Source organism: Sinocyclocheilus rhinocerous, unplaced genomic scaffold (assembly GCF_001515625.1).
Source record: "Sinocyclocheilus rhinocerous isolate Xijiao unplaced genomic scaffold, SAMN03320098_v1.1 scaffold1206, whole genome shotgun sequence".
In the NCBI taxonomy this organism is placed as follows: Eukaryota; Metazoa; Chordata; class Actinopteri; order Cypriniformes; family Cyprinidae; genus Sinocyclocheilus; species Sinocyclocheilus rhinocerous.
The window spans coordinates 285,644-296,359 of record NW_015659931.1 but is presented as its reverse complement, the minus strand read 5'-3'; the positions used below and the strand labels follow the sequence as shown (position 1 = coordinate 296,359).

The window sequence follows — 10,716 nt, the reverse complement described above, 5'->3', positions numbered from 1 at the left end:
TATATATATATATATATATGCGTGCACACACAAATTTTTTTAAATGATTAACCTACTTCCCAACTAGAATTAGACATAGAATTTCCTTTACCATTGTATATAAATAGTTGAGAAGTAGGCTAATATTTTAAAGCAGCACTATGTAACTTTTGGCGCTCTAGCGGTTAATAAACAGAACTGCACACATCCCGCGGAAGAACATTCCAACCGGAGCTACTTCTCTAAGTTTATGTCTATGGCGATTCACGCAGGTATGTGTTACTCCGCAGCAGTGACGACCCGACCAGGCTACAATAGTCCAAATATAAGTACTTATTATAAGTGTACCGTAGTGATTCGGAATAAGAAAAAAACGCGGTTTGGAAGATGAATTCATGATGTGCTCGCTCATTATATACATTTTGCAAATTTTGGCCACAGAAAAAGTTACATAGTGCTGCTTTAAAATATCCACACGTGCACTTTTTGGTTTGCAATGCCTAATATGTAGGAAACGCATACGTTTCATGTTTCATCACATTACATGAATCACATAAATGAAACCATATTTTCAATTCAAAACGGCCGTTTGCGAAAAAAAAGTTGAGTAGTTTGCATCTTTGGATATTACTGTCAGTTAATGTTTCGCAACTTTCATTTTAACTCTCTCTTTCTGGAATCAATCTGTTCACGGTTAGCCCTGCCTACTTTAATTTGATTGACAATTTAGCTATTTGTAATTATTGGGGGGTGGGACTTGTCCCCTTAATTGCCTATGGTCACTACTTACGGCCCTGTCATATACATTTGAAGCATTATAGGGTGAGTTTACGATTACAGAATTATAATTTTGGGTTATCTGTTCCTTTAACAGTACTTTCACACACGCAGAAGCCCCTGAGGGCCGCTGTAACCTTCACATGTCTCATCACGCATTCTCTCTTAAACCCTCCAAGCTTATTCTCTCTTATCAGTGTCAATGATTGTGCGCAGACATGGCATCCTGTTGGAGCTTCCTGTATTTCATTCACATGGGTGGGACAAAAATTCCCAGTGAAGTCATTTTCATCGAGACAGGCATCTGTTTCTAATGAAACCAAACTTTGAGGGCCTGGCTGGCTCTGATAAAGCGTCTATCTCATGTCGATGGAGATCAAGCCACTGTACGGGAGTGAAAGCCTCCCAGCGGTGAACTTCAAAGAAGCGAGGAAACATTGAAAACAGCTTAACCTCTGACATTTCACCATCTACCACACCCAGATCCCCGGTGCCAGGCGAACTACAGAACCCACAGCCAAAATAAACTAAATACGAGAGAGGGACAGCATTTTCAATTCACAACCCAAAATAAATTATTTAAAAAAAATGGACTATAATTTATTAGAAAAATATTTAAAAATCTTTTTCTGTTGTATTACAGCTACATTGTGTTGCACCAATAGTGAGGTTCTGACAAGATAACTACTTTAATTATCAGGGACAAAAACTGATAAATAGTATAGATGAAAATTCCATACTATTGAATGAATTAATAATGACTATAAATGATTATTATTAATCTCCACAATGTTTATAATAAATAATCATTATTTATTTTAAACAAATAAAAAACAAAATGCTAAAAACTTGTGAATTTTCAACGTCGTAACAAAAAAACACATTTTCATTATTGAAAATAAAATAATAAAATAAAACAGATGTTAAAAAACGTATTTTATTTCAGCTTAACATTTCTCATTTTGTTTAGTGTAAGTTAGTTTACTATACAGGCATTAAACAAAGTCATAAAAATGACAAAAACACAACAAAAGACACTAAAACTTTAACTAAAATTAAAATGAAAACTAAATAAAATCTAAGTAAATATATCATCAAAAACTGCAATAGTATATCAGTGATACTAAAATACCACTGGTCACAACACTATGTACTGTTTGAAAAAATAGATATTTATTTTGAAATTTGCTAAAGATTATATGTTAAATATCCACAATTAAATATCCAATATCAGCTGATACAGATTGCATTAAAATATTCTAATATCGACTAATAACTGATATGGTGCCGATAAATCTCCAATTTGTTTTTCAGCACTATCTTTTCTCACTGAATATTTTGTTTCGCCTTAACATTATGGATAACTGTGACTGTCTTTTTATTTTATTATAAACATTTATGTTGAGTTACATAAATAATTACTACCGTGTAATCTGCTACACGTTTGTTTTATTCAAGTATATCAACTCATAATTTACTGTACAATAAATGAGAAGAAAGTGCAGACGTGGATTGCAACCCAACAAACAGAGTCAGACTTTGATACAACAGAATATTATAATATACAATACGACGATAAACACACTGCAGTTGGTCGACATCAACAAACACGAGTGATTTCTGTACAATCCCTGCACTGCTTTAGGCTCCATACTCACACGCTCTCATTGCACATGCATTCCTTGCTGTACATCACAGAAGACAAGACACTGTATGTCTGCTGTCTAAACTCCAGAATACAAATCAGAAAATATGATTCATGTTTTTGGTCAAAGCCACGTGAAGGGCAGAACACCCTCGCTGTCGTAACAGAATCCTCTCAGAAGAACACCGAAGGTGGAAGGAAGTCTAGTCTGATTGTGACGCTCCTAGAGTCACTTCCCACAGAGTCTGTGTGCTTATATTTCACACAGGATGACAGGGAAGTCGACGTGGATTCGTGGGTGATCCAACTTAATGATTCCCTGTAGACATGAAATATAAAAAATACTGTAAAAAATTTGAATATAAAAAAAAAGACACCAGGAACAAACAAACAAAAAATATGTGTTGAGATAGGAGACCAGTAACAAATAGCCAATCAAATAATGAATGAATGAATGAATGAATGAAGGTAAATGAAATGTTAAGATGAGAGATAATGAATGAATGAATAGAAAAATATATATATAAATAAATAAATGTTTAGATAAGAGACCGATAAATAAATAATACAATAAAAAAATAGGCTTGAAGACAATGTTTTTTCGGCTACAAGCCTATTTTTAGCAGATACACATTTGATTTTATGTGGTGTCTTTCTATTACTGAAAAGCTGACCAAAAATATTTCATAATAAATGATATATTTCATGTGCTACTGACTAGCCAAATCAAGTTTCATATCAAATCTAATGTCTTAATCATCATAAATTACAATCATTCATTTCCTGAGTTGATCCTGTCAATTTGCACTAAATATTTCCATGTATCTCTCACCTGAGGTATAAGATTTTTCTGTATTCTCTTCAGTTTAGCTTTCTTCCTGCCGTTCTTGGTCACCACAGTCTCCTCGTAAAATTCATGAGCCAGGTCTCCATCTTCATCCAAATACAAGGAACTGCAACAACAAACAGCAGCTGGATGAATATCACAAAAACACATACAGGTCTCATTTCAAGAAATTATTAAGAATTTAAAATGTACACAAAATATGAAGTCTGTATAAATTTTTTAAATGAAATATTTATTTATGCATGCATGTATGTATGCATGAATGATTCGGGCATTATTACATTTGAGCACACTTTCTCACAAACTGAGAATGACTGAAATGCACTGTTGTTTTTGTAAATACCATTTCTCTCAATGGTGTTGAATGATGAGAGTTAAGATTTATTAAGTTATATTATTATGAATTAAGCAAAGAATGTGTCGTTCTATAAACGAAATATATCTTCTTATTTCTTTTTCTTGGTTTTGAGGTGAAAAATGACGTGTTCTTGACATGAGAATGACTTCACATGGCCCAGACCACCGAGAACTGACCACACTAAACTAAACGGCTCTCAGATCTGAAAGGTTTTCGACTTGAACATTTACCTTCTCCTTGTAAAGACAAACGGTGTTGCGTTCTTGGAGCCTCGTAGACGTGCTAAACACTGTTCGTTGACCTCACCGGGAGCTTCTCCTCCAGCTCCTGAGCTGCTAAAAGGCCAGACTCCTTTGGTTTTGGATCCGCTGCCTCCCATTTTTATTGACAACGCATTACTGTAGAGGAGGTGCAGCAGCCAGCAGATCCCGTCAGTTCAGTCCTGGAAAACAGAGAGCATGTTACAGACTTCTGCCATAAAGGCAACATATGGTAATGCATCTGGGCCTGTGTGGCTTTTGGTGTGGCTTCATAGCACTGCTGCGGCTGAACTAGCTCTCTGAACTCTGAGCAAGAACCTGTGGTCAGGTCTTTTTATAGACTGTAATACCTGGAGGCAAGGTCCAAAATGAACACTCACCAAGCACCAGATGAGAGTAAAAACTGCCTTTGTGGATGGTAACTTTTATAGGAAATGCAACATACCACATGACCTGTGTAGTTATCTTTTTAAGGACAAAAATAAATAAATAAACAAAGAAATAATGATAATAAAAACAAATGTATATATATACTGTACATACATACATACACTACCGTTCAAAAGTTTGGGATCAGTAAGACTTGTAATGTTTTTTAAAGACGTCTCTTCTGCTCATCGAGGCTGCATTTATTTGATCAAAATATTTAAGAAAAATTTTATGTTTATATATTAATTATATTTATATATAATATAAAATATAAGAATATAAATATATATACATTTAAATATTTTCAAAATATATACTGTATGTGTGTGTGTATTTATATATACATAATAAATATACACAGTACACACACATATATTATGTAAACAAAAACTTTTATTTTGGATGCGATTAATCGTTTGACAGCACTAATATATATATATATATATATAATGTATATAAAACACAATCATACACGTATTTTACCAAATAATCTACTATTTGAATAAAGCATGTTAAAAATAGCAAATAGTTTTTCATCATCTGTTGATACACCAGCATTCTCAACAGTCCCTAAACACACAGATCCACTGGTTAAAACTGTAATCCCAGTTAGTTAAAGATGTAATCCCAGTTAGTTAGCAGGCTAGCTAGCTGATTATGCCTAAAGAGCGTCACTTTAACCAGCATTATACTCACAACTAACCACTATTTACAAGTTTTTGAAATCCAATATATTTGCAGTACGAATGCACGTATTTTTTTCTCAAAATGTTATTGCACTAATAAGGCTGTATGTTCTAGAGTTGTTTGCGATGTAAACAACACATAAGCCATTCACAGCCATTCAACACACAACAAAACACGACTACCACGCGTTTCAGTTCATCGGTTCGATTCGGTTTCATTCCAGAAGACATTCAAATAAAAGATAACATAAAACACATACATACAGATCATGTAAATCTCATTGTTTTGATTCTTCTAGTCTGCTGTCTTCAAGCACAATGACGTAGTTTGACAACGTCACATTTACGCGCCCGGTCACGGAGAAGAACCGACAAACCAGAGCCCCTTGGTCCAGTCACGTAACGGTATTATTATTTATTTTCTTTTTTTAAATGAAATAATATACAATTATATTATATTATATTATATTACAAGCATGACGACTTATTTATTTTGTGTAATTTAGGCTTTTTTTTGTTTTTATTTATTTAAAAAGTTAAAGTAATTTATTACTTTTAATTTAATATTATTATTGTATTTTCATGTTAGACGTTCTCTATCTATCTATCTATCTATCTATCTATCTATCTATCATTTAAATATTTTCAAAATATATTCTGTATGTGTGTATTTATATATACATAATAAATATACACAGTACACATACATATATTATGTAAACAAAAACTTTACATTACTACATTATATTATATTATATTATATTATATTATATTACAAGCATGACGACTTATTTATTTTGTGTAATTTAGGCTTTTTGTTTTTATTTATTTAAAAAGTTAAAGTAATTTATTACTTTTAATTTAATATTATTATTTTATTTTCATGTTAGACGTTCTCTATCTATCTATCTATCTATCTCTATCTCTCTCTCTCTCTCTCTCTCTCTCTCTGTCTGTCTGTCTGTCTGTCTGTCTATCTATCTCTCTCTCTCTCTCTCTCTGTCTCTCTCTCTCTCTCTATCTGCCTATCTCTCTCTCTCTCTCTCTCTCTATCTATCTATCTATCTGTCTGTCTGTCTATCTATCTATCTATCTATCTATCTATCTATCTATCATCTAGGCATATGTAGTTTTAATATTTATTTATTTTATTGCGAATCCATGTGCATATTATATTTTTAAAAGAAGCTTGACGACTTTGGTTGTTTTATTTATATTAAAAGTAAAAGTCATTTATTATTATTTTTATACTTTTATTTTTTTTGTTTAAATATACTTGGTATAAGTAATTTGCATGCGTTCTCTATCTATCTATCTATCTATCTATCTATCTATCTCTGTAGTTTATTTTATTTATATATTTATTGTGCAGCTGTTTGTATATTATTTTTATTATATTATTTAAAGAAGCATGAAGATTTATTTATTTTATTTATTTCTTTTTTCTTTTTTTCTTGAAGTTGATTTTGTACTTGGCGCCAGTAATTTGTCACAATCATTATATGCAGCATATGGCTCGTGAGATCCGCCTCTCTTCCCATCAACCTGCGGCTCATCCCGCTTTTCCATTGGCCTTTTATTCCAGTGACAGGCGGCTATTCCTGAACTCGCTTTAATCGCATCTATTCCGCGTCTCCCTCGATACGATCGGAAGCGACAGAGTTAATTTCGCTCTTTTCCACACGCAGACGTCTCTTTACCTCGGGATTAGACCGTGGTTTATTGGTAGACGGTCGGTTGCGCTCTAATTCAGTCAGTAGAGATCGTACGGGAGGTGGGGCCACCGAACAGAACAGCGCGCATCACACCATTATTTTCCTGTAAGTGCATGTAAGTGAATGTTTGGTTCTGTTTTAAATGGTTGCATGAGGACTGTAATGCTCATTTGCACGTCCGTCTGTAAGTGCAGCGCGCGCTATATGGCTTCCATATAGATTTATCGTTGCATAACCTACTGAGCGCCTCGCCTGTGCATCAACACCAGTTATTTTCCAAAGTACCCAGAAGGTTTACAGACATGAATGCAATTATTAAACTTTATGAGACTGACTGTGCATTGTTTTAATGTCCCAGAGACCCTCAATGCTGTATGCCTGAAAATGATCACAATATATCCTTCCTTTAAACTTAATCAGTTATTGCATCTAGATCTTTTTATACTTGATTTAAGTTGTAAAGGTCTGTGTTTGAATAATCAGTTTATAATTAGCTAATGAATTCATTGTAAACCTCTATTTAAGACATATTTCTGTTACACCAAATACACAAAATAATGATCTTTAAAATAGCATCATATGACCACTTTAATAGATAATCAGTAATGTTATCAATTCAAATTGCATCTCCTTGGATATAAAAGCGGCTGTTTAATTAATTTAATTTCCATTTAAACAGCCAAGAAACATGAGTGATTCAGAGAAACAAACAGTCTCCCTTAAAGACAAGGATGGAGTTGAGAAAAGGGGACGAGGAAGACCAAGGAAACATCCAAAGGTATAATATAATACTGCGTTATTAGTGATCAATTATTAGTGATCAATATTAAACCAGTTTACTTTCTGAGCGAAAAGAATATAATAATGCATGGGGCTTTTCATTTTTCAATGATGCAGTAACAATATAGTTGATGCATCCCCAGTTTTAGTAACATTACAGTATTGTATTAAGGCAACTTCTTAATAAACATGTTTTCTTGCAGGAATCGAGTGGGTCGCCAACTGCGAAAAGACCAAGAGGTCGGCCAAAAGGCAGCAAAAACAAAGGCCCATCCAAGAGAGTAAGCCTTCTTCTTTTTAATTAACTCACACTATGAATAATTAGTCTCTTTGTGTGATTATGGCATAGCCATGTAAATATAGACACTATTTTTCTCACTATTGCCGAGTAGTACAACACAGCTGTCTCTGGTTTGCAAACACACAGAGACATATGCATTATTAATTATGAATAGTGTTATGCAGGTTTTTCGTTGACAGCTCATCCGCCGACCAAATGCAGGTGACCCGCTGTTAGCCACTTAGCCCTGAGCGATGCACTGTCAGCTCCCGCCTCAAGAGTCCTCAGTGAACTCAATGCCCCCTCCATCTGTTGTCATGTGCAGAAACAGGCTCCCTCTACTGTGCACTTGCCATGCAATGCAACATTGGCCTGTGAAAATTATTTGAAAAAATAGAAGCGCCCTTGGTTTTTTATCCAATGGTTTAGCCTGGGAGGGCTTATTGCATACAGCTGAGTGACACTTGAATAATTGTTTGTTTGTTAATTTCATTTTCTGTTCAATAGAAATCATCGGCTTCTGGCAGCAAACCTAAGGGGAAACCGAAGAAAGAGGTACATATTAAAATAATAGTTTGTGCAAAAAATTCTATAATTATTTACTTTCTTCTGAGGAACACAAATCTGGACATATTATAATATTAATAATATTATATTATATTATATTATATTATTTTTGCAGCATATATTGACCATGGAAAAAAATCTATACTTTATGCAAGTATGCAGATGTGAATGCTTAGCCAATGCATTAAAAGCACAGAGCCCTGTTGAATATATTTAACGTGCATTTTTGCAGCATCAAGTTCTGTGCATAACATTCATGGAAGAAAGAAAATCATAATTGGCACGAGAGTTAATGTTCAGTAATTGTACACAACTGGTCAAAAGTTTGAAATAATTAATAAAAGTGTTATAGAAAGAAGTCTCTTCTGCTCACCAAGGCTGCATTTATTTGATGACAAATACAGTAAAAACAGTAATGTGAAATATTATTTTTCAAGATAACAGATTTCTATTTTAATATGTTTTAAAATTGCAATCAAAGTGCACACATCCAACAGGCTAAAAGCTCAATGTGGGTGCTCAACCACAAAAACAATTTCAAGCAGGAAAAGCAAAGTTTGCACACCACAGTTCCAAAAGTAGAAAATATGTATTTATGTTGTCTGATGAAGATACTAAATACTAATAGTTACTGAAAGAATTTCTTTGATGCAAAGCTGAATTTACATTTCTATTTAAAATGGCATTGTAAATGTCAAATATAGCATGCAAGAGAGAAGCTTTGCTTCCATGCATTTCATCTCCAAATGTTTGATTGCGTTTCACACAGGAAAAGGAAAAACCTCAGGACTCATCTGAGGACGCTGAGGAAGATGACGAGGAGGAGCAGTAACAATCTAACTGGAGCACTACCTCATACTCAACCAAACAAACCAACCGTCTGCTCTCCAACTTGTGAATAACATGGAATGTCATTCACATCTTTCTACAGCCACAAAAGGACAGTAATAGATGTAATATTCTGCATAATACATGAGTTTTATGTCATTAGATCAAATATACTGTAGAAATCAGAATCACACTGCATACAAATGTCACGTGTTTCCAGTTACTTTTGGACTGAGGTGCTTTTCTACTTAAGCTTTGTTTGTAGTTCTGTTTAGTAAGTTTTGTGTCCATGTTGTAGACTAGATTTAGATCAAGCTATAATTTAAAGTGCAACATCATGGGCTTAATAGTTCTCATAGAATGCATTCATTTTGAATGTTGCTGTTTACAGTTTACCAATTAACAGTTTACCTAGCTTTTTGTTAGTGTATATTACTGTGCAACCATCAGTGAAAATTAGTTTCAAGGCAGGTTCTTATATTTTGTAATCAAATATAAGCTACACAGGCCAGGTTTGAGGGAGCACGTAGATTTAGCTTGGAGAAATTTAGCATTACGTCACTTGCTCACCAATGGATCCTCTGCAGTGAATGGGTGCCGTCAGAATGAGAGTCCAAACAGCTGATAAAAACATCACAATAATCCACAAGTAATCCACACCACTCCAGTCCATTAATTAACATCTTGTGAAGCAAAAAGTAACTTCAAACTGTTGCTTTTGGCTAAAATATGAGTCTGTAATTCATAATATTGCTTCCTCCAGTGAAAAAGCCATCTCGTCTGAATCAGGAGAGAAATATGCACAGATCAAACACCACTTACAACAACAACAAAAAAAAAACATCCCAGAACAATTTTAAATAAACATGTGGGTGAATTTTGGTGTGAGAGGACAATATGGTTCTGACGGCACCCATTCACTGCAGAGGATCCATTGGTGAGCAAGTGACGTAATGCTAAATTTCTCCAAATCTATTCGGAGAAACAAGAATCAAACTCATCTACATCTTGGATGGCCTGAGCATGAGTACGTTTTCAGCAAATAATTCATTTTTGGATGAGCTATTACTTTAACAGCAGCTTATGTGATGTTCTCCACTAGAATCCCCAGGAATCAGCATCGAGGATAATAGCAAAGATTTGTATTTGGATGTATAATTCTGTGTTTGTTTGTCACTATTGAAGTTTATGGAAGCATTGTTCAATTTTGAAGCCATCACTGACACCGACCTTGCGGGTACAAATTGCACTTTGAAACTGATTGGCAGAAAACAGACATCTTTGCTGGTGTATTGTGTTAGAAGACATTCCAGCTAAAACGATTGGTGTTTTGGAACTACATGATGACATTTATTGTACTAATTCCTAATGGGGAATGAATTTGGCACAGCACTTTGTGTTTCTTACACAGTTAAAAAGAGATTTAAGGATAAAAACGTAATGGTTGGCCAATACGCTTGGCTTATAGAAGTGGTTCTCAGGTGGTTTTGCTTCAGGACGCCATCAAGTGGTGACTCAAGGTACCAAAAAGTAAACAAAAAATATCCTTAAAAACCGATCATTGA

General features: G+C 34.2%; 2 protein-coding genes across 4 annotated transcripts; one reads left to right on the top strand and one right to left on the bottom strand.

Annotated features, from left to right (window-relative positions):
• Positions 1–2,046: 2,046 nt before the first annotated feature.
• Positions 2,047–5,321, bottom strand: tusc2a (tumor suppressor 2, mitochondrial calcium regulator a). 2 transcript variants are annotated; one of them, XM_016533498.1, is made up of 4 exons: positions 5,246–5,321; positions 3,837–4,048; positions 3,234–3,354; positions 2,047–2,720 (listed from the first exon to the last, which is right to left on the bottom strand). In XM_016533498.1, the coding sequence occupies exons 2-4, from the start codon at positions 3,983–3,985 to the stop codon at positions 2,655–2,657; spliced, it is 336 nt and encodes a 111-aa protein (XP_016388984.1). In that variant the 5' UTR covers positions 3,986–4,048; positions 5,246–5,321; the 3' UTR covers positions 2,047–2,654. The 2 variants fall into 2 exon arrangements, with proteins under 2 accessions (XP_016388984.1, XP_016388985.1); XM_016533499.1 differs by having other exon boundaries at positions 5,242–5,303.
• A 1,174-nt stretch (positions 5,322–6,495) lies between these two features.
• LOC107724524 (high mobility group protein HMG-I/HMG-Y-like) lies at positions 6,496–9,688 on the top strand. 2 transcript variants are annotated; one of them, XM_016533503.1, is made up of 5 exons: positions 6,496–6,801; positions 7,376–7,474; positions 7,680–7,757; positions 8,264–8,311; positions 9,093–9,688. In XM_016533503.1, exons 2-5 carry the CDS (start codon positions 7,385–7,387, stop codon positions 9,153–9,155), a joined length of 279 nt encoding a protein of 92 aa, XP_016388989.1. In that variant the 5' UTR covers positions 6,496–6,801; positions 7,376–7,384; the 3' UTR covers positions 9,156–9,688. The 2 variants fall into 2 exon arrangements, with proteins under 2 accessions (XP_016388989.1, XP_016388988.1); XM_016533502.1 differs by having other exon boundaries at positions 6,496–6,811.
• The last annotated feature ends 1,028 nt before the right edge of the window (positions 9,689–10,716 follow it).

Excerpts from the sequence above, each read along its gene's own strand:
- LOC107724524 (XM_016533503.1), top strand. The coding sequence starts at position 7,385 with ATGAGTGATTCAGAGAAACAAACAGTCTCCCTTAAAGACAAGGATGGA. Across the intron at positions 7,475-7,679 it reads GACCAAGGAAACATCCAAAG|GAATCGAGTGGGTCGCCAAC; the intron begins GTATAATATAAT and ends GTTTTCTTGCAG. Across the intron at positions 8,312-9,092 it reads AGGGGAAACCGAAGAAAGAG|GAAAAGGAAAAACCTCAGGA; the intron begins GTACATATTAAA and ends CGTTTCACACAG.
- tusc2a (XM_016533498.1), bottom strand. The coding sequence starts at position 3,985 with ATGGGAGGCAGCGGATCCAAAACCAAAGGAGTCTGGCCTTTTAGCAGC. Across the intron at positions 3,355-3,836 it reads TTTGTCTTTACAAGGAGAAG|TTCCTTGTATTTGGATGAAG; the intron begins GTAAATGTTCAA and ends TTGTTGTTGCAG. Across the intron at positions 2,721-3,233 it reads AGAAAAATCTTATACCTCAG|GGAATCATTAAGTTGGATCA; the intron begins GTGAGAGATACA and ends TCATGTCTACAG.